General features: G+C 40.1%; 2 protein-coding genes across 2 annotated transcripts in view; one reads left to right on the top strand and one right to left on the bottom strand.

The window, feature by feature from the left end:
• The first annotated feature begins 927 nt into the window (after positions 1–927).
• slc38a8 (solute carrier family 38 member 8) lies at positions 928–16,227 on the top strand. Its single transcript, XM_022750000.1, has 10 exons — positions 928–1,131; positions 5,252–5,450; positions 5,932–6,088; positions 6,880–6,984; positions 8,215–8,272; positions 10,632–10,746; positions 12,229–12,376; positions 13,368–13,570; positions 13,646–13,697; positions 15,249–16,227. Exons 1-10 carry the CDS (start codon positions 928–930, stop codon positions 15,349–15,351), a joined length of 1,344 nt encoding a protein of 447 aa, XP_022605721.1. The 3' UTR covers positions 15,352–16,227.
• A 6,329-nt stretch (positions 16,228–22,556) lies between these two features.
• The window catches only part of necab2 (N-terminal EF-hand calcium binding protein 2), a 119,343-nt gene continuing 117,695 nt past the window's right edge, over positions 22,557–24,204 (bottom strand). The window contains exon 13 of the mRNA XM_022750016.1: positions 22,557–22,942. Coding sequence (XP_022605737.1) covers positions 22,914–22,942 — 29 coding nt within the window. The 3' untranslated portion in view covers positions 22,557–22,913. The remainder of the gene's footprint in view (positions 22,943–24,204) is intronic.

Below are 24,204 nucleotides of genomic sequence, written 5' to 3' on the forward strand. Positions count from 1 at the left end.
CCTCATGTATTAAAATCACCAGATTTGGTGACACATACATAAACATACATACACATACATAAGAACGTTGAAAATTACGAAAAATACATTCTCTGAAAACAATCAGGATTTTTGGAAACCAAATTCAATATAGTGGCCACTGAAACGTTTACAAACAAACAAACAAGCAAACAAACAAAAAAGAGTTGTGATACAGTAAAGACTTAACTGTAATTTCCCTCACATTTAGATAAACAAATGCCTCACAATTTAAATTCTCATACAGAAAATCCCTGTAAATCACCTGTTTCCTTAGCACACATGTTCTGTTAGTTGTAAACTGGCCTAATTTATAATGGTCACATTTAATGGCGACTGGACTGTCAAACTAAAAATCAAGGACCAAGGAACTGCTCTCAATGATGTTGCCTTCATGTACTGTTAGAAATACCATAATTAGGCTATTAAGTCGATGATGGAAAAAGCTTATAGCTTATTAGTGCAATGTTGTTGTGATATTTAGTTATGTTAAAGTGAAGTATTTTAATTCTTATAAAAAAAAAATAAAAACATTTTTTTTAGTAGTCTGCCACTTTTCACGCCCTTTCAATGTATAGTTTTTACCTGCATCCCGTGTTTTGGCCGACCTTGTTTTTGAGAGATAACATAAAACACCACCTTTTCATTTAATTTTTTTATTCGTAACTGGACTCCATTGCACTTTAATGAAGCAGTTAAACTTTTATTCACATTTCTGGATTGAAAGTTCATTACAAAGTAGCACAATCAAGTCTGTGGTTAGGTCACGTATCTGAGGAGCTTAGTTTAGTTTTTTCCGAGCAGCACCTGAAGGCAGCAGCCAACCCCAGCGCGGCCCACAAACCTCAGCGCCGTGCCCCGGGGAGCAGTTGGGAGCCGTGTGTGCGCCAGTGTGTCCCGCCGTGAAGCATGGAGGAGTTAGCCAGAGAGAGCATCAGCCTACTGGCTTCAGCCTCAGCCAAGCCCCCGCTGGACGTTGCCGCCGCTCCTCGGCTCGGCTCCATGGGGGCCATTTTCATCATGCTGAAGTCCGCCCTGGGCGCCGGGCTCCTCAACTTCCCCTGGGCCTTCGAGAGAGCCGGGGGCATCCGCAGCGCAGTCACCGTGGAGCTGGTGGGCATTTAAAAATAAATATAAATCTAAGATTAAAGGAGGATAGCTTGTATCTACTGGGAAAAGTTAGGGTTTCTCTGCATGACGGAGCTCTGGCAGAGATAGACAAAGTTGTTGCTGCCAAACTTCTTTTTAAAGGTTATTTCTCATAAGTAGAAGTAACTTTTTTTAAATATTTATTTATATTGGAAGTTGGTCGTATGAGAGATGTATCTTATCTATTGAGGGCGGAGGTCTACTGAGATCAATTAATGAGATTGTGATCTGTTCCACCTGACAGGAGAGGCCGTGTTAGACTTGACCTCAGCACATTTTAGATTCACTTGATCCTTATCACTCTGACTTTTCTTCTGCTATTCTCTCCTCTCTGTAACTGACACCACTATAAGGCAGATTTTTTTTTTTTGAGTGTTGGATTTTTATTTGACACTTGACACAGTCAGTCTTTTCCCCCTTCTGCATAATCCTGAACTCATTGTGTGTGTGCAGCCTTTTTCACCCCAGTTGGTCATCACATCACACTGACCCTGGAAATGGACTTGATTGAGTCATCTCTGTTTTATTCATGTGTAAAGAGCTCGCAAAGTCCCCATAAACCTCAGCATCAGTCTTTTTTCTTTCTGTTCCCCATGTGGGCGAGGGGCAATTCTGCTGGGGAACCTCTTTACTCCAGTTTTAAGAGGGACAAACTATGTGTTCTTGTTCTACTTCTTTTTGAATAATGCTGCCACCGAAGAGTTGGATAGAAAATATAAGCAATTCTTTTATTCTCTTGCTATCCCTACCTGTCCTCTTTTCTAACTCCTGTTCATGCTTTTTGGATAAATCACAATGCAGAAGAAATAGAGGGGTTTTATCAGGCAATATTTTTCCCCCTATTCTGTTCCTGCTCGAAAAGTATTCAGTTCAGTTTGTCTGCAGTGTCTTGATGTGTCTTTGCTTATCACTTGTCCTCCTGCAGACATCTGACAAAACATGGCTTGAATGGGTTTTGAAGTGCTTTGTCCTCTGTTTTGTCACTTTTCATCTCAAGTAGGACAAATAGGACTGTTTTCTCACAGCCTTTCAGCTGTTTGATTTCACACCCACACGGGTTCTTCCTTCCAAAGATGGAGGTGAAATCAAAACAAGTGAATTATCTTTTGTTGAAACAATGCGATTACATTTTAATAGTGTCTTTAAAGCTACATTGATTCATTTTTGGCCACTAGGGGGCAGAAAAATGAAGCAGCCTGACAGATGCACAGCCACAACAAATCACAGGCTTAATCGTTAACATGGCTAATGTGTTGCTTAATTACATGTAGCAAAATTAGCATTAATTTAGCGTTGTGTTTCTGCCGACCTGACAAACGTAACAGATGCCATTGTTAACGGGTAGTTGAATGAGTCATCATCGTTGCAGTCATTAACTCTGTGTCACCACAAATATTAATGCAGGTTTGATTATTTTCATATTATTTATTCTGTAAAATCCCAAAACAATTGCTACCTGGTTGCTTCGTGTCTCTTTAAATTGAATGCTGTTGAGTTTGGCACTGTTTTTCAGACTAAATAAGAAATCTGATGCATCGCTTTGGAACTTGTGACGGGGAAAAGGCATTTATATTGAGTTGAAAACATAATATCTTGATTAACTGATAATGGTAATGCAAATTGAGAAAACACTGCTTTCAAACCGTCCACCACACAGTCGGGGGCACATGATGCCTCTTGATCTGGATGATGCCCTGCACTGCTCATCTCTTATTAATTACTAATTTTAATTTATATATTTAATCAGTATCAGCAATAAAAATTGGTAATGGAGCATCTCTGCTGGTGCCAGTGAACTGTAAGCTTGTTGTGCACTGTTAAAGAGCTCTGATGTGGTCTGCCTCCTCTAATCTCCTTTACTTTTTTTTTCTGGACAGTGTAATTGGTGCTAAATGAGGCCAGAAACTTGAATCTTGAATCATCCCAATAAGGCGAAATGTGCCCGTTACACTGCAGTGATCCCGAATACCTGAGTGCACGCTGGACAGTAACTTTACACTTCTGTGTGTTTGTGTCAGAGTTTGCTCTTTTACACTCTTTCAAAGTCACTTCCAGGTGTTTTCCCTCTCAGGTCTTTTATAGACCTAATTTGAATAATTGCATTCATTCGTACGTCCCTGCCGACTAATTCTAATTGACCTTAAAGCCGTTCAGCAGGGATCTATAACCCTGAAGGACGCCTCCTTTGTACAGTTTCTCAGTTCTCTCTGTTTAGGTTGTGTAGCTGGTTTTCCTACAGCCATTGAAGAAACACTATCTTCCACTCCTTTCATTAGCAGGCAGTAAGTCACTGCTCCTTATCAGCAGAAGACCCTGACATGTCCTGACACGCAGCAGGGATACAGAGGTAACCTCTCGGGCTGTGAAGATTATTGCTTGGCACACCTCTTACATAAAAAGGGTAAAAGGGTTTGAAAGTTTTGACTGGAAAGTTCAAGACGGTCACAGATGGTCATCCTCATCCCTTTTGACGTTACGTTATGACAGCTGTGGAAAATACAAGACAAGGATAATACAGTTAAGTTATTTTTGTCAATTCATCTGCAACCATTCCCTCCTCTCTGTCCCAGGCCTCCTGATTCCAGAGCAGTCATTTCTAAAAAAAAAAACCTATATCACCTTTTTGATTGCATTTTCCTCTAGGGAGACTTTCAGATAGTCCCTATCCTTCTCCTGTCTTGTTTTCCTCAGTGTCATTTTTCACTCTCATCAGGTTCATTCACAACAGTGCTTTTCATTAAATAGACTTGTCACACTGCCTTATAGCCTCAAAATGACTCATCCATCCAGGCGTTCAATACTCCTTTTAGTGTTACTTGTGTCATTAATCAAAGCTGGATGCCAGAAATTTAAATGAGGAATAACAAAAAGACGTGAAGACGGCGGAAGATGTAAATTTACAGGAAAAACTTAAAACTTTGTTTCCAAGATTTGTTCCATCAAATAACCAATAATTGTTCTCTACAGTCGAGAATGAACAAAGCTGTTTTAGTTAAAGCCTCTACTATTTGTGTAGGATTTAAAGACGTGTATCTTTGGCACCATCCAGTGGTCAGGCCATGGGCTCATTTGTGTGTTGATGCTAAACAATACTTTTTTTTAATGATTTAACAGGAGAGGACAAAATTCTCAAATGTTGAATGTTGTCTAAATACAAGCACGCAAAACAAGAACTTTGCCAAGATAAAAGTAAAAGTAAGTGAAATGATTATTGTGAGTCAATAACCGTCTCGGCTAATGTCGCTCTGTTGTTCAGTCACTTTGGTCCAGACAGAAACGATTGGATGGATTGGCACATATTCTGGGACAGATTTATTTATCATAAAAGCTTCTATGATTCCCCGACTTTTTTATCTGAGGTGAGCATCAGGTCAAACGTTCCGAGTCAGCAAATGTAAGCACGCTAACGTGCTAAAATAAGATGGTGAACACAGTCGAACAGAGCAACGATCGTAAGGTAGACGGTGGAAATACAGCGTTCACGTTACAAAGTAAAGGACATCAGACAGAGACGACACGTTACGACACGTCGCTAAAAGCAACACAACGCTGCATCAGTTCCTCGATTTCTACAAACAAATTTAAGCCATCAAGATAATTAGGCAGATGTTCTGATCACATAAAACTCCTACATGAAGAGGCTGTAAGATATTATTAATAAAGAGCTGCGATTCCAGGGGACCCGGACTCTTTGACTTTGTAGTGGCCTGTTCTTGGGGCTCGTCTTCTTGACTCACGCTGCTTCCCTCATTTCAGCTGATTTATTTTCACTTTAAAACAAAATAAAATGTGACAACATCACTGAGTCGAACGAGAGGTCAAAGACTGCGCTGATGCCCCGCTCTACACTTATTTCCTACATGCAACATGCTCAGGTAAACTCCACCACCTCCTCCATCTGCCACAGCTGATCATCGTCATCTAATTAACCACAATACATCTGAAAACCATTGCTCAAGAATCAAAAGTTTGCTGATTGGTCTGCAGTTATTTCAGCTTTTTAAAAAAAAAAAAATACTGAGGCAAAGTTCGACTTTAATTCTATAAGGTCAAAGCTTAAGTGTGTTTCCCTCCATCCACTCAGGTCTCTCTCGTGTTCCTGGTCAGTGGTCTGATCATCCTGGGCTACGCGTCATCCATCAGCGGCCAGTGCACCTACCAGGCGGTGGTGAAAGAGGTGTGCGGGCCGGCCATCGGTCAGCTGTGTGAGATCTGCTTCGTCTTCAACCTCTTCATGATATCTGTGGCCTTTCTGGTTATAGTGGACGACCAACTGGAGAAGTGTGAGTTTTTCTGCTCTTTTGTCAGATCCTCCTGAACTTCATCATTCATGTTCATTTTTGTCAATAACCCCTTGAGTTCGAAAAGAGCTGCGGTGGAACCCATGGCCGTTTCTCTCTGAAATCGAAATCCAGTCGATGACGATCTCTCCCCTCTTCTTATGTTGGAGTGGACGACTCTCCTGTAACCTTGCTTGGCTTTTTTCTCTCCTCTCAGAAGGCAAAATGATATTCTGTGCTTCGTCACATTGAATCGGATCAGGTTGAATGCAACCAAATAGTTCAGGTTGTGGTGAAATTTTTCTGGCCTGCAGATATTTGGTCTGAAGCAGGAGGATTTTTTCTGTTATTAAAAATAGACTTTTCATGTTATTAACTTTGCAACAGATACAGTTTGCGTTAAAACTCTGATTATTTAGCATTTTATTTCTGCGTGCATGTTGTGTGTGTTTTCCTGTTTGACTCCTGTTTGTGTGTCTTTCAGTGTGCGGCTCCCTGTACGAGCTGGTAACCGGTTTGCCGGACTCGGAGATGCCGTATCACTTCTACACAGACCAGCGCTTCGCCCTGGTGCTGCTCTGCCTCCTCCTCATCCTGCCGCTGTCCATCCCCAAAGAGATCAGCATTCAGAAATACATCAGGTCAGGTGCAGTCACACTGCATGTCTACACACCAGGACATGCAACCACAGTATATTTAGGTTCACACCAGTTTTATCATATACTCTATGTATAATAAAGGTTTTTCAAGATTTATGTTAACCCAGTTACAGCTGTAGTCTCAATTACTGTGCTCACTTTTACTTTTTGGTTTGGATTAAACTGTTTAGTTGGTCCAGAGCAAGATAATATGTTGATGTTCATGTATGATTTTGCTGACTCCTTTACTTTAGCGCCACCATCCGTTTTAAAATCTAATGTGCAGATTGCTACCGAATTTACTGAGAAGGTTCCTGCTCCACAGAAGATGAAACCTTTTCACTTTGAAAACGCCACAAGCTTTCCTTTGCTGTCACCTGCAGCCCCAAAAATGTCAAATTTACACATGAGACTCCTCATATCAAGTCGGGTTACCATCAAATTTCCCAAGATAACTATAATTTCCTATATAGTGATAAACCCTTTTGCTTTTACTGACCCCAGGACCTTTTCTCAAGCACCATCCTCAGGACAGGCTTTACCTTTTCTTCCCCTCAGTGCTGCTAAAGCTTTTACTATATGTCACAAATGCTCAGTTTGTGTCACACCGCCTTAGCCTTTGTTTATACACATGCATAAATACGACTATGCATGTACTGCGTATGGATGAATGGTTGACGTGATCCTACTGAAAGCGCTGACCCCTGTGGTCAGTTTCCAGTAATCCACTCATCCGTTGCACTGTTTGTCTGATGTCTGTCTGAAGCAGTCGTTCTGCCTCTGTCCTCTCACAGTGTTCTCGGCACTCTGGCTGCAACCTACCTGACTGTCGCCATCATCATCAAATACCACACCATGCCTTCTGTTCTGGTTCAAGTCACCCCTCTCTACAGCAGCGGGTACGTACGTGTGCAAAGACACAACAGTGCGATGAATTGAATTGTTGTTAACTCACTTGTTTTAAGTCCTTCTGCTGTATGTTTTCTCTCTGTTGTCCTAAAGTTAGCATTATTATTATTATTATTATTATTATTATTAAAGGGATAACCCACAGGAAAGCACAAATTGTGGTTTTTACACTTTGATATAACAAACAAAATATAACATATATACATATCACTCCTGAGTTGTGGAGGTGCTGGAAGGCTAACGGAGCCACGCTAGTTGTTTTGTTCAGTCTTTATGCTAAGACCAACTAAACATTTTGATAATGGATTAACATACTTCTAGCTTGATCATTTGCTGCTTTTCTGTTGTATGTTATTGTCAGTTGAATATCTTCTGGGTTTGGTGTTGCTGCTGGTCTCCTGCGCCTCTGTCAAGTCATGATAGTGGAAAATAGTCTCTATAACAGACAAATATTCACATCAAATTCTCAGCAAAAGAAGATGAATGTGGGTATTTACCAAAATGTCAATGTCAAACTATTCCTTTGAATATTCTGTGGTTTGATCTGGTGGCAACAGGTTTTGTACCTGCACATTTCTCCTAAAACTCACAAAGAAACTTTTCTGTTATGTATTTAATGAGTGTGCTCAGTCTGAATCAATTTACTGTGCATATATGCTTAACAGTCTGTGTTTACTGTTTTCTGCATGACTGATACAAGGTGTATAATCTGCCTTCACACCTCAGTTGTTTCCATGGAAGTGAAGAAAGAAGGAAAAAAATAATTACAACAAAATGCTAAACAGCAAGTCTTTGTTTTAAAGTAAAGTTCTTTGTCTTCTAGTTTCTTTTCTATGTCATAAATCTACTTAATTAACAGAGCTAATCAATGTTATGAGGTTGCTCCAGGAAATATGACTGTCTTGAGTCCATGAAGATTATCCATGAATCTGCTGTGAATCCAGGACAGACAAAGTAGATCAAACCGTTGTGCTCCCCCCTCTCCTTGAGCCCCCTGTGTCTCTGATTGGACACTGTCTGCCTCACTGGCTTACCTCGGTTGCCCTTGTCAGCCGTGTGCCTGTGACTGATGGATGAACATTATGGTAAAGCGTCCCTAAATGCCATGTCATTACGAATGATGCCCTAATAATATCTTATGTCTTCTTTTTTCTTCTTGTGGCATTTGTGAACTTCTGAAAACGACTGTCCTGTGTGTGTCTCCTCCTGTCTGTGTGCAGGATCAGCTCCTGGGCCTCCATGTTCAGCGTCATCCCGACCATCTGCTTTGGTTTCCAAGTGAGTGCAACAGTTTGAGTTGCGTTCACGTAGGACCAGTCTAGACTTTAACTTGTGTTGCCATGGCGAGGTGAAGCTGGAGGCCAGTTGAGTGCAGTTGTGTGTGGGAGGAGGGTTTATGTATTTATGTATGTACTGTTCAGGAGTTAAAAACATTTCAGTCGTGGCTGCGAAATTCGAAGTACACGCAGGGTCAGTTCACTCCAATTAAAAAAATAATAAAGAATATATTTTTCTCACTCACCTCTTGGTGCTTGTTGTTCTCTGAGATTTCTGCCTCCACTCCTAAACAATAGAGGTGAATAGAATTGAACCTGTGGGACTGCTGTCACTATTTTAAAATGTGAAGTTCAAATGAATTTCTTCTTACACGTGGTTTGTTCAGATTAATTTGAATGGAATCCATATAGTGTAAGGCACCTAATGGGTGGCAGTCCAGCAGGTGGGTGCTCAGATTTGTTAATGTAGAAAACGGCTCGTCTTTGTATTTTTCCAATCTACTACAAAGAACCCAAAATACTTGGACACACCGCTTCTCAGATGCTCCAGTGTCGTGATTATCCAGCACAGCTTTGTTCGCTGGTGTTCTCCATTTTTATTTAGTAGCTTACTTTGACAGCTCTATTGCATGCGCTGATAGATTAAGCTGAGAGTGAATTTTAAGAGCGCCCTCTGGTGGCCCTGTTAGTCGAACTACTTCGAAAAGTCTGTTGAGCTTATAGCCTGTAAATTTGAATTTGAACAAACCACTACAGTTTGAATATAGAATATTATTCATTTGTCCTGACCTTCTTAATAGTAATTCATTGAATTTTATTTAAGTCTGCCGGTTGCCTGGCAACTTCATGGTAAAGACAAGAGTCCAGGAAGTCACCATCCCTGAGCTAATTTCCTCTTGGCTCTAGCCTCCTATTTACATCATCTCAGCAAGAAAGCTGATAAGAGTATTTCCCAAAATGTTGAGCTAGTCCTTTAATCATGGCTCTTACAGTACATACACTATAGTTCACTGGCTGCTGCACACAGCAGAGCAGGATTGTGCCAAGGAAAAAAAATACCCACAAACACAACGCTGAAAACGCTGAAGTTGTGATGCGTCGGTTTTACTCTGGATAGTCTAGACCTCACTTTGAACAGTTTTCAGTTGAACTACTTTCTTCAGAAGTAGAAATATCCGATGAGGAGTGGTTACAGCGACATCTGTGGATTACTCCAGAGTAAAAGAGTCTGATTCTGGAGAGACAAACTGCTGTTGAATTTTTTATAATGTCATTTTATAACACTGCGAGCACCACAAATAATGTAATTCCATTTAACTTCACTGCACAGGGGTGGATGCAGAAATATCCCATATCTCAAAATCTTGACAAATCAAATTACATTTATCCACTGGCAAAACTGAAAAAATGTTAAAATATTTGTCTTAATCTCATTCTTCACCATATTTCTCTGTTGCTAATGAAGTACATATAGAAGTGGTACATTGTGGGTATTTTCAGTAATCTTTACGACATGAGCTTTCTCAAGAGAGTGTGTTTAAGTGTAGTGTAAAGGTCAGCAGGCTGCTGTGCTCCACAGGAGCTCGGCAGAGTGAGCCTTTCATATTTAATAGCAGGTTAGAGTGCGGGAAAATGATCAGTCTGTCAATCTAAAGCAGGACAGACTGATGTGTAACTTCCCAAGTTGCCAAGGTAACCCCTGAAGGATGCTGGTGGAATCTAATAAAAGGAGGGGAAAGTGCGAAAGGATTGATGCATGTCCTCTCCCACAAACACACACGCAGACGCGCTCCCTCAGGGTGAGTGATTGCAGTGCAAGGGGTTGAAAAGCGACTTGATGAGATCCTGAGAGCAGTGGAAGAGGGCAAAGGCAGTGAAGATGAAGCGAGATTTAAAACCGGACGATGGCAGCTGGGATCAAGTGGGGACAAGAGTCTGTATCCTGACCTCTGCGATGGGTTAACTCCATTGCTTTCATTTAATTCCCTATCTCATCTCGGTTCATCACACCGACAGAGAGATCAGAGATAATAAGACCTTTAGATCTTCACCCTTCCCTGCGAGCTCCACACAGATGAGAAAAATCCAACGTTAGTGGCTGGAGGGAGACACAATCTGTCCGACCAACAACTAGTCCCTGTGCGATGTCCTACTTTATTTGTCAACGGACCTGCAGTTTGTCTGAATTTGGTTTTCATTCCCACTAGATACTAACAGTTAATGGTGCACTCAACCAGAGAGGAGGAACTAGTGCATGAAATGAGCTGCTGTGCTGATTTGAAAAAACCTACATTATCATCGCCTTTGGTTGCACATGGTTGCAAATGTGGGATCTAATTTCTCATCTCTGTGTGTTGCAGTGCCACGAGGCGTCCATCACCATCTACAGCAGCATGGCGAACCAGCGGCTCTCTCACTGGGTCCTCATCTCCGTGGTTTCCATGATCTTCTGTCTCGTCATTTACTCCCTCACAGGTCGGAGAAGGGTTCTGCTCCTCCTCTCTTGTGCCTCCTTAATACGCATCCACACCTGTCTCCGCACATTTCCAGTGCAATATTAAAGCACCAGAAGAAACACCAGGGGCATGTGATATGAAGCAGGAGTAGTGGGTTATCGGCTATCATTGGATTTGACTCAGGTTTTCTGGTATCATGAAACTGGCTCACTTTGAAGAGAAGGTCATGCAGGTTAACACACTAAAATCATAGTGGATGGAGATTGTAGCTGTAGATGATCCTGTCTTTCATTCCCAGCAGGATTCTTGACGGTGCAGATGCTTTTCCGCTCTTATTCTAGCGTTTATATGTAATACCATTATTTTTCATTCTCACTCTAGACCACTGAACACACCTTAGCCTTACTTTGAAAATGTGGATGTTATTCCCACTGATTCTACATCTTATTATTCTGTTCTTGTTGCTTGTAATTAAGAACTTCACCACTTTCATTTGAATGTGATTCAAGCTGGTTGGATCAACTTTGTGAAACAGGCTGCAGGAGGTTTTTTTAGTCCAAGATGAAGTGAGGATGCTTTGAAAGTGGTGACACGGTGAGATATGTGTGGAGTTCTGAACTACAGCTGCAGACTCTATACAGGATAGAGCTATATGATGTTTTCTGGGGGTTCATAAATTTGCTCTTTTACTGGTAATTAAGGGAGACACTGGCTGGATATCAGGGTCAGTACAAGTGAAATGTGAAATATTCTCGACTGTGGAGTCGTCTAATTAAAATGTTGGCAGATGGAATAATGAAAATGTGTTCGTGTGGAGTAAAACACACACTTCTCCATGAAAGTAGAGCTTTGCTCCGTCTGTGAGGAGGTGGATATTCTATATTTACTGAGGAATAATTTGTGACATGATGTTAAACCTAAGCTTTTGACAAGATATTTTAAACCATTTTTCCTCAAAGCCAAAATTAAAGACGTATACGTACATCAATCTTAGGTTAGTCTCAGAATATGATGTTACATTTAGTTTATCTAGAAGCCAAAGAGCTTCAGTTTCACAGCTGGGAACTGGTTCTCTTCCTCCGGTCATTGAGGTTGACAGATTCAGAAATATTGATGCGGATACAGATGTGAGCAGTGTGAAGCTGCCTGTAGGAAAAATGGAAAGTGAAACTCGTTTTCTTTTGAAGTATAGTTTGACAAAACCTTGAAATATTCTGGTGCGCGCACAGATGATCATAATTTGAGGTATTTCTTTATTTATTTTTGTAGTATTTTTGAACATGCATACCCTGTATTATGGATCTGGCTCGTAGCTCATGCGGGCTGGGCGTAGCTGTATGCACAACACAATAACATTTACTATGCACATGTCACATTGTGTTTGTGCTGAGTCAGCTCCATTGTCCATTGTTTGTGAATGAAAATGTCAGATTCACCATTTGGCTTCAGCTATGCTGTCATCATTGCTACAGGAAGCATAACCCTTCTTTCTCTGTTGCAGGGGTTTATGGGTACTTGACATTTGGAAAGAACGTGAAGGCCGACATTTTGATGTCGTACACTGGGGATGACATTCTGATGCTCATTGCCAGGCTGCTGTTCGGAGTCTCCATCATCACCATCTATCCCATCATCCTGCTGCTGGGCAGGTCAGGGACACGGCCGCATTGATGTTAGATCACTTCAGTGTTAAAACACTCAATGACCTTGACGACTGTTAAACTTTAAAATTCAATTGAAGTGTATCTGGAATGTTAAAGGTTCTGTAAATGAGATTTTAAACAACAATAATGAAGCAAACAACTGTTTTCCATGCAGAGCTATAGTGGAGTAATGGTGTCCTGAACAGAACACAAAGTCACAACCCCTCTGTATATGTTGTAATCTGAGTTTCTCTGTTCTTTGTTTTGGTATCCAGGATGGCAGCGTGTGCATGTTAGTGCATGAGAGTCCCTCCTGTTAAACTTTTGGCCCTCCGCGCATTTATAAACACACAGGGACCACCCACACGCGAGACGCCACAGTGCAGTACGCAGGGTTCAGGTTGAAAGCAACATACCAGAATTCCCTCCACTGAAGAAACCACATTTTAAAAGGCCTTTGACAAAGAAAGAGATAAGACCAGAGCACGAGCGGCCATGGGGAGGACCGGCTCAAATTCCAGTCGGCTGGAGGATCGTCAAAACAGCCATAAAGTTTTTAAAGTTTAAACCGACTCAGTCAGTGTCATTCATGCGGCCAGTCCTAGCGGATAAGTTGTAAGTCCAAGGCTGAATTTCTTTCTTGGTCCGACTGCGAAGCCAATACTAGTCTGGCTTTACCAAGATGGAGAACCCTACGAGCTGCTAAAGCTTCCTTCTCCTCATGTTGTAAGTAACTTAATGACTACATAATGTTACGTAATGTGAGTGAGCGACTAAATTAGGGCGAAGGGAGACCTGATGTGTGGCCAACGAAGCATTTGTTTTGGTCTGAGATGCTGGTGGTCTAGTGCGACATCTAGTGGCAGTGACGATCATTTACAGAACCTTTTAAGATAAAATTCAAATAAGTCCTTCCCCATGGAAAGTAATATTTGACCTGATGTGAGTACAGGATTTATTCAATAAATAAATAGGTCATACATCCATCTCTGTACAGATCAGTGATCCAGGATCCCCTGCTAAGTTGGCGGCGGAGGCGTTATGGCGTGGTGACGGTGGAGTTTGAAAGCCGCAGCCGCTATGCGCTGACAGTCCTGTGGATCACAGTGACACTTCTCATCGCCGTCTTTGTGCCAGACATCAGCAAGGTCATCAGTGTCATTGGAGGGATCAGCGCCTTTTTCATCTTCATCTTCCCAGGTAACACTTTGCTCACTGCTTCATAATCTGTCAAACGCATTGCAACCGTTACACCCTGTGTTTGTGTTTGGACAGGACTGTGTTTGATCTTTGCCATGCAGTCTGAGCCAGTGTCCTGTAAGACCAGGTGAGAGAAAACTTCAGTGTTAATGTAAATATACATCTGGGTGATGTTGGACTGCCTGAGTGAGTTTGTCAGTATGTCCATTCTTACAGAAACCTTCAACGTGTACAATTTTTAATCTGATAAAAACCTTTAAACCAGGTCTTAAAAAAACTCTCATTAAATTTGTTTTTGCCTGATGATGGCGAGATCTTCCTGCCTCTTGGACCCCTAGTGTGCCCACCAGTACTTTGGGCCAGATCAAAAATATGTCTACAACATTTGGCCAGATTTCCATAAAGTTTACTGCGTGTATTCTTGCTCCCCAGAGTTTTGAGTTTTCTGATCTTCTTTTCTTTCATGTTTTCCCACACCCAGGCCACAATCTTTCCTTTTTTATGATTAAGTTGTTCTGTCTCCTTAGTGTAGGGAGAATCACATGTACAGAGAGGTTCTGTCCAGCAACAACCCTCTGCCCATATACATTTCCACATACAGAATCTCCACGTGTACATGTTAAATGTTAAAATTTAACATGTAAATCAGAATGACATTTTCTGAGCAAATTCATGCTTCCCTGAGGATGAACCCTCCACATTTGCACACTTCCTGTTGTGCGACCCTCAGGTGAGATTTTCAACTTTGCTTACTTGATATCTCACAATAGAAAAGGAAGATTTCTTAACCTTTTATTTGAATGACCCTCGTGTATGTTCTTTCTCTGGGGACCATGAATGTCTGTACAACGTTTCATGGCAATCCATCCAATAATTCTTGAGATATTTCAGTCAAAGTATTGGACCGACTGACAAACTGACACTGCTAGAGCTGTGCTGCTATTGGCTAAAAATGACACTGACAAGCTGAGTAGGATGCTGTAATTCTGAACTGCCTCACCTTCAGTCTGAGGGTCTTAGACTGAAGGGATGATGCCTTTTGTGCTGACTGATTTCAGAGATGCTTGCAACATTTGCGTGTCTTGTTACTGTTGAGGAAATGTTCACCAGGAGTTAAGATTCAGATGTATGAGGCAGAAGTATTTACTGAAGCCTTGATGCACCAAGAAGAAAATGATGAGACAATACAATATCAGCAAGTGAATGAGATCAGTGCCAACACCAATTCCTGAAGATGTCTTGTCCAACGGGATATATCACGTGGTTACAACACGTTTCCGTACCATACCCAAGTAAGGCTAGTCCACAGTCTTAACCTGTACGTGTGACAACTCTATTGGTCTCTTATACCTGAATATAGTCACGTGTCTTACCTATCTACTGCTGCGTGTGTCATGCCCTACTTCACTCACCCTTGTGTGGAACTGGATTCGGGCAGTTAGTGATGCTTTACCCCTGCATCCTTATGTGTAAGACCATGGTTTCCCTAGCTACAGAGGATAGTAGTGGCTCCATCTGGACACTATTATAGCTATAACAGAAGCTAAACAGTGAACCATTGTCTAACACTGAGTTGGAGTGATGGTGTGGGTCTACAAAATAAGAAAAGTAGACTAAAAGCAAGACAACTTATTCACAGTTCCATTTCTATTTTCTTATTCTGCCGTCTTCTCTCCAGAGTTGTCCTCACAGTTTGGGGAGTAGTGACCCTGATCTCTGGAGCCTTCATCTTTGGCCAAAGCACCACCATTGCTGTCATGCAGCTCCTCGGAAGGATCTGACTCTTCCACTTTCCCTCGCTGATCCAGGTGTTTTTCATGGAGGCAGTGGTGACCAGATCTCAACTTGTACTTCCCCTTTCCCCTGTCCTCTAGAGAGCCCATGTTGAATTATGGCCACCACAGACTCTATAAAAATGAACATGACGCCTGAACAATCAAAAGACCCCTCAGAACTTGCTACTATAATCTTTAAAACAACAGCCGACACCCAGAAGACTTCCCTCCCTCCCTCCTTCCTTCAGTGTCACCATATGTTACTTTCACTTGGGTTAATTGTTTTTGTAGCTGCACCCTGATGACAAGCTCTGTCTGCCTCCTGCCATGCTGAGATGATCTGATTGAAATCCTCAGGTATTTCTGCACTTTGTGTTGTAGTCGATCTTCTGCTGTCACAGGTATCAGTGCGTAATTGTGCATATCAGTATTCTACCCGCCTGTATTCAGTCTTTGGGTGAGATGAACTAATTAAGCAGGGTGTTATTTCGGTTGTCACAGTTTTTATTCCCTTGTTTTCTTGAAAACTATATTTCTCTGAAATGGTAGCGGTAGCCAAAATATTAAATTATCAGTAGAGTAACATAAAAAGAAAAACTCCTAGAACATTGCTCCAATATGAAATTATAACATTAAAGATATTATCATGTCTGCCAAACATAGTCCAGGAAAGCTTCAAGCTCTCCTTAGTATAGATTCTCTTATCATTTGCACAATCATGTAACCACTAGAATGTGATGGAGGTCTGATTGGTAATATTCCCAGGACCTGTTGGTTTCCACTGCCATACAAGACTGAAATGACAGGTTACTTGAGGGTGACACAAGTGGTGGGGCGGGAGGATGTTTTCATGTTTCTGTGTGTGTGTATTTGGATGAGTGTGTAAATAAGTTATATCTATATATGTATTTTGTATGTTTAAAAAGAAGAGCTGCTTTCTGATCTTTGATAAATTAGTAATGATGTGTAAAGTAGTTGTGTTGACAGTGAATATTATTGGGTCAATGAAAAGATAATTAAATAAAATAATTTTATATGAAACCTTTGTTTAATAAGTTTATGTATGTAATGTATGTATGATCGATCGTGATCTCAAAAAGAGAGTTTTTATTGACAAGAATGTCACAGAAATCAGATGGGTTTAGAGCTCCATTATTATTATTATTACTATTATTATTAATAATTTTTTAATATTAATTTTCATCCTAAACCATTATGTGTCATAACTCGGTTCAATCTGAACACAGATATTTGTCAAATCTGTGTCAGTTGCATGCTGGGATATCACCATCAACAACAATAACACTGTGGATGAATTTGTATAATCAAATGCAAACAATAATCAAGTTTAGAAGTTTTTTTCAGTATTAAAAGTAATGTTATGGTTTTTATCTTTACATCTACGGTAATAATCCAAACAAGATAAATTTTTATGGTGTAAACAAATACAGGCAAAAAAAGTGGGGCTCAAGTATCTCTGAATCCATTCCTGCTTGCATCCCCCAAAATGTGTAGTTCCAAAACGTAGAACATGATTATCTTCCAAGTAGGAGCAGGAAAAACTGAAATAGTGGGAATAGATAATGACAAAATCCATTAATGTTAGCTTTATTGTTTGACTCATAAATTCAATCATAGAAATACATCTGTCCCATGTCAAAAGCTGTTGACATACAAGCAAAACCATTGGCATATGGCATTTCTGAATATCCCAGCTTGTAATTAAAAAAACAAAAGCCTTGACTTCAAAGAGTGATCACATACTTCTGTTGGACTGAGATCAGATGAAAGGCGAAAGTGATTGTTTATGATTTACCTAATTGTAATGCTCATCAAACCATAAAGTAAACATTTGTGAATTGAGGATTGTCGTGCCGGGTGATTAGACTTTCATCAGGACACAAACGTCATCAGAATTAATCATCGATCTGCGACAACCCTTCAGCATGAAGCGAGCGCCAGCTGCATTTAAAATCAAAGCCACAAAGCACGGTTTTCAGTTTTATAGTTTTATTGAATTGCATCACTCTACATCATCTAGAATTTCAACAAGATATTTTTTAAAGACCAAATATAATACTTGCATCCCTGCAATAAGTCTCTACACTTAAGAAGAGAAAGCTGTTTTACTGAAACATACATTAAGAATTAATATTTCATTAAACATTGCCATAAAAGTGAATCTTCATTCATGTATGCCATTTTTCTAGTCATATATATTTTATATAATAGATTTTAGTCTCTGTCTCCTTCATAGGAATACTAGAAAAGAAAGAAGAAGGTAAGAAAAGCACAAAACCCATTGAAGAGTAGCATGGCCTAATACTACAGCAAAGAAGTTACTGGACATTCAGTTGACATGCACTCAGTTAAAGGATAGAAAAGAACACAGCCATAGAAGGGAAGAGTTATGGCCTTGATGTTGGTCAACTCGGCAAATTCCTGATTGGCTTGGTATCATGTAACAACTGTTCTTGAGGTAAACTTGGTGACACGCTTCCTGTTCACCAGCTTCCCTACAGGAGGTCTGATCTCCACATGCTCTGATGTCCTCTGCTATTAAATCTTTCCATGTTGCCCGGGAACATTCAATCAAGGCCTGTCTTACTACATTTCAATGGCATAACTCTTTCATTGTATGACGAAGCACAGGTTGCACTGAGGAGTAGGAGGATAGAAAAAGAACAGGTTGCACAGTCTGAGGGACATTCAGGAATGTATCAACAGGTAACAGTATTGGCATACAGTTCACTCACTATCTACCTCATATACACAACCCAACCAAGCTGGTCACAATGTACAGGAAAGAAACCCTCGATTAGAGCATGTGGGCTGCATTCAGCTGGGCGCTCGGGTACTGTAATACTATGGCTATCAGTGTAGTAAAGTCACTGACATGTAAACATCAATCCATGCAATATGGCTTTATGTTTCTATTCAGAATACAGCAGCTCCTTCTCGAACGCAAACGAGATTTGACACAGTTTTCAGTGGCACAGGAGTGCAAGTAGTTTTATATTTTTTAATAAGCGAAAGGTTCATGGTGCCCTGTGGAGTTTAGCTTAGCTGCAGAATGTGGTATTATAGAAGCAGCAATGAATATGAGTTATTAAATACATCTGAAATGTTTCTAACTGGAAAAAATAATAAAAGCAAGCAATTTTGACAATCAATAATTCAGAGATGTTAATTATTTACCCCACACTCGCATAGGAAATACACAACAAGCAGCTCTAACCAGAGTGCCTTAGTGCACAGTAAGGTATTAAAAAATCCCTAATTATAACAGAAACAAACCATGGAGGGCTTCAATTCACTTAAAGACTGGAGTGATGCTAAAGATGCTAATGTCGCTTACCATTCTGATAAGTCTGCTAGTCGCCAAACTCAATGCACAACAAACTCGTCACATGAGTCTGGGTCTGACTGAGGCTCAAACATGTGGCTGAGTCTCTCTGATGTTTCCTCTAACTCTTAACCTCTTGATACGCACTGCTCTTTTAACGGTCAACACTTGTTTTTGGTGGGTCTTAAGGTAACTTCATCATATATCTGATTTTAGCTGCAGGTTAGCTTGTTTTGACAAAGAAATCAGGTCCAGTTGAGCATGCAGCTGCAAGTTCCGGTTTATCTGGACCCGCAGTAAAACCGCAACTAAGCTAGTCATATACCAAGCAACAGAGCAACAGCCCCATCGTGTTTATCCTTGAGGTCTGACAGACATGTTGGATGCATTTCTATGCATGACTTTTTTATATTTCAAATCCTGCATTTATTCACTAGCTAGCAGCCTTTGTCTTCTTTGCCTTTGCAGGTGCATTGCTACATTTCTTGGCGCTTTACCACCACAAACTGTTGATTAACAAAATGGCATGCAAGAATGCGGAAGAAAGAAAGTCTATGTAAGTAATGCACAAACAAAAACAGGGGCCCACTCATAAAAATACTGCTCCAAAGCACTACTAGTGGTCAAAAACTCCACAGAGTACACTCAGAGATTAGTAGAGACATTTCACAGATGAAGCAGCAACGCCTTTGCATGCCTGTTCTACAAGCCTACTGTAATACGAATTATCATATAGTATATGTAATAATATTCAACACTTCCACATTCCACACAGTCCTGCCCTGCTGAGTGCAGCCCAGAGCTCTAAAAGAAGGTCATGGTGCTAGATTTGTATCAGTGTCGCTGTAATCCCCACTCACTGCTACCACAGTACTGGCAGAAGACAGACTGGCTGTCATTCACAAATGATAAGAGAGAAAATAGAGCCAACAGTGAGGCGGATGGTAAGATGGCACCTTTGAAAGTAGCTATAAAGAGCTATAAAGGAGTGATTCTTCAACAAATCTTTAACCAGATAAACAGTAATACTATATATCTCTAAATACTCTCATCATACTCAATAAACTCTAATATACTGTATCCTTAAGTCACAATATTCACTCATTTTTACATTGTGCTTTCTGAATGAGAGTCTGATTGTTGTATGGTGGGCTCATAGTGGTGTTAGGTAGTGAGGTCACGTGAGGCATCTAGGAGATTTTGACCTGATTTTGACCTCAGTTCATCCTGGGGTGAAGGGGTGAGATTTGGATCAAGATCAAGAAAGGTCAGAACAGATGCAAAGGTGGGTCTGATCAATTTCGAACAAATCCAATTTATCCTACTATGTAATGGACTGAAGACAGGAAAAGGTTGCCAGTTTAGTTGTTTCGAAGACACATGATCATGCAGCGAATTCAATCTACTTGCATGTATTTGGATTGTCGAAAGAAACTGAGGCCAACATAAAAACTCAGAAGAGGCAGAAGACCTTCTTTACACAATATTGTTATTGGTCACATAAGAATAATATGATCAGTAGGGTTTCATGAAGATGGTATGCCTAATTATTTGAAAGACCCGACCTGGTGATCAGACCCAATCCGCATTTGATTCTGATGACCTGGATTTACATCAACTGGGATACAGGTTAAGGAGGATTTTCTATAATGTCTTCCTGTTGAGTTATAGGTTGTGAGACCCTTCTTTCCCTTAGTTTTTTTGCACTTAGTGTTGGGGTCAATCGTGGCAATATACATCATCGTTGTGTGTTAGAAGTATTGATGCTAAGGTGGTTGATCTATCAGCTACAGTACGCTAAGTGGTGTGAAGTCTTATTTTGAAGTCAAGGTTGTTTTTTCAGTGATGTGTTGATAACTGAATAAGTCTGGTGTACAGAAATCTAATGCTGAAATGTGAAGCTGTATTATGTCAATATATTAGACTGGTGTTGCGTAGTCTAATGCCAAGAGGCCTGTACTGAAAGACCACGAGTGGGTAATTCCCTGCTTACTGGGAGTTGACACCACATCAAAAAAAGGAAAGCCATCTTTTGAAAACCCTTAAAACCTCCTCTAGCATGTGGTGATGTTTAAGGCTTTATATTCAATGTCATTCAGATGTTTGTATCTGTTTCTGATGGTAGGTATTCTGATTCAAAGAAACTGTCAAGAGAAGCTATACAGCACCTATAAAGCTACTGCCACTTCCACTGAGGAAAAATGTGCACCATAGCACTAAAAGATGTCAATAAATACAAATATAATCAGAATAATCAGAACAACATTTGCATTATGTACAATCTCTACTAGACTTACACGGCTAATATAGGCTACCCATCGCCAATTTAGACAAGATTTCACAGACAGAAATAAAACAATGTTTAGCTGCATGGAGAACAGTGGCGCTGCCTTTTTCCTCACTACTTAGTCTCTTTTGTCTCAAGGTAGCAGCAGACTCTTTTCTAAGTCAGAATTTATCCTTTGACAGCAAAACGATAGATTCATCTCACCTCTTTAATTACCCTGATGTCTATTCAGAGATTCAACTCTAAATCCCAGTGACAAAATAAAAGCTACATAAAGAAATATAACTCTAAATGTTTCTGTATGTGTCGGAATATGCGTGGGTTTTTTGTTGCTCATGACAATTGTCTGCTGTGTTCAATTTAACACATGCTATATACGTAGACACCCTCATAGACATTACTCCCACAGCAGCCATTGTGAAGTTCTTGGGATGCAGAAACTAGCTAATCACACAATAAAATAAATGAGAAACTGAAGGAATAAAGGTTTTCATTTTTTGTATAACAATACTGGCTTCTAGTATATAAGATAATGTTTAGTTCCCACCCCGAAATTAGACTTGAAAAATAGCATCATACATTCATGGACAACACATGTCACTAGGCATTTAAAACTTAAGGTTACAACCATGTTTTTCTGATAGCATGAGTGTATAGGGGAATGTATCAAGCTAATGCTATGTCACTCTTTCATTGGTATGTTGGAGAAATTAGATTTTTTAAATTAAATACATTTAAAATATGTCAGATGTATCTGCCTCCCTTGTCTCAAGGTCCTATACCTTCAAAATGTTTTTGCCCACCCTCCCCCCAAAAAATGGGGTCGCAAAATAAGGGTTAGCTTAAATTAAGGCTAATATGGTAGTTAGCCTACTACAGCCAGCTATGAGAATCTAACAGCGGTGGACGTCATTAAGTTCTTGTGTGAAACTCTTGTTTGCAAGTTGAAAATGTATACAAATAAAGTACATTATAAAGTAAATATAAATTAAGAACCAAGTTTACACATCAGGTTTCTGAGCCAAGACATGCGATTCTAGCTAGCTCTTGTCCACATCTGAGCAGAAAATCTAAAACTACACATTTTATACTTATTCATTTCTAAAAACCCATTCACTCCTTGGAAAGCCTTCATGTTTTAGTTTTTTTTCACCGTAACAATTTTTTTGACACAACCCAAACTCAATTACTTAGGGACAATAGTCTCTTACAGCTAGCTAGTGGGCTAGCTAACCTTCAAGCTAAATTCAAGCATTCAGTTTGTTCCTGAGATTGCAAGCTAATCTGGCAACTTGGTCTGTTGTCTGTACTCCTCATTTACTCAACATGTCGATGTGAGTTCAGAATGGCTGATGTGAGAATAATGTCCAAAGCATTTCATTTACAAAACAAAATAATGCAATTATTAGAACAATCAGGTATGTGAACAAATTTGGAATGAGCAGCTGCTATGAAATGACAGCTACATAGATGAGCTTTCTATAGTGAATTCAATCTTAATAAGTGTGGAAAAATAAAATGAAATATTCCCAAATACACTACCCAAAAACAGTTACTGCTACATGAAAAACTCAACCCCGGGGTCCTTGCTACATGACAAACTCCACCACCAGTGGCTCAAAGCTACTTGAAACATGAACATGAAATAATCCAAAATCTTGAGCCAGCAAACTACCGTGGTGAGATGCAAATGCGTTTAAGTAATCTCACATTGTAAAATGCACTGTTCAATTTTCACTGCAGTTGACACCATTCATTTGTACTGTGTAAACATGTACTTACAAAAAGAGTTGAGGAATGTGAGGAGTGAAAGGAGAAGAGAGGGAGTGAGAGTGGGTGAAATGCAGAAGGAAAAAGTTTCAGGGACGGAGGGGGAATCAAAGAGGAAGTGGGGAGCGACCAGGAGTCTTGGCGTGTAGTTGAATATCTTCATGCTCAGTCCCTTTTCACACTGCACCAGGCGGCTGCAAAGAGGGAGAGAAAGAGAGAGGGAAGTGAGAAAGAGGTTGGAAAGAAAGAAAAAGATTGAAGAGAAAATGAGCCACAGAGGGAAGCACAGACAGAAAAACGTGTCAGGGAATGAGAGGACGTAGATTGAATAGAGAAGAAAGGAGAAATTTGGCAAGGCAGAGAAAGAAAGATGAAGTGTGAGTTTGGAGAAAGAGAAGGGCAAAGGGCGGGGTGATGAGAGATGGTCAAAAAATGAGAGTTGGACAAGAAAAAAAATACAAGTGGCAGTCTGCCAGGCATCACCTCAAGCCACTGGCAGCCTGTGTCTCAGAGCATGGATGTATGCCAGTGTCAGTTGTTTTAAATGATGCCATCTTCAGTGCCAGGTTGCTTTAGTTGTTCAGATGCATCTGAACCTCCAGTAATTACTCAGGCAGCCTCACTGACTAAACAATGATATGTTTTATAGGATTAGTTCAGAGATCTGCTCTGTAATTGTGTACTATTGGATACTGTCTGTTCCTAAATTCTGTTCTATTCTGTTTTGTTCTATTGTTTTTTTAATGATGACCTAAAATTTTGATAAGTGGTTAGTAATTTAAGTCATTTATCAAGGCAAAATGTGAAACATTCAAATTCAAAGAGACTTTATTGACATGAAACATTCACTGATTTCAGCTTCTCAAAGGTGTTTGCTGCTTTTCTCTGGTTTATATGTTTATTATATTGAATATATTTGGGTTTGGACTGCTGATTGGACAAAACAAATTATTTCAAGACTTAATTTTGGGCTGTTTTTCTGATATATTACAAACTGAACAATGAATCAGTCAATATAAAAAAAAATAATCTGAAGATTATTTATCGACCCCACTTTAATTACTATTATACTTATATTGATTAAGGACTTTCAATAGACATTATTTAAGAAGAAAAAAGGTTTCTGGTCTGTCCTAACACTTGCTGACTACTTGCTTTCTTGACCACTAAATTTTCTTGAATTCACACTTGATGTACATTTGTCAAAATACTGCTATGTTTTGAGCTAAGTGTGTATCATTATACATATCTATGAACACTATGAAACATAGCGTTAGCTCCGGCACACTCTTGTCTTATATCTGACCACCACTTATCATTGGTATTATTGATGCATCACCAGTATCATCCATTCATATTTATACAAGTGTTTAAGGCAGTCTTTATAAACTGTCTCTATTACTCTGCTGATTCTTTAATGCCGATGCTGTTTTCTATGCAACTCCCTTCACCACCC

The sequence above is a fragment of the Seriola dumerili genome, unplaced genomic scaffold (assembly GCF_002260705.1).
Source record: "Seriola dumerili isolate Sdu_G_001 unplaced genomic scaffold, Sdu_1.0 BDQW01000147.1, whole genome shotgun sequence".
NCBI lineage: Eukaryota > Metazoa > Chordata > Actinopteri > Carangiformes > Carangidae > Seriola > Seriola dumerili.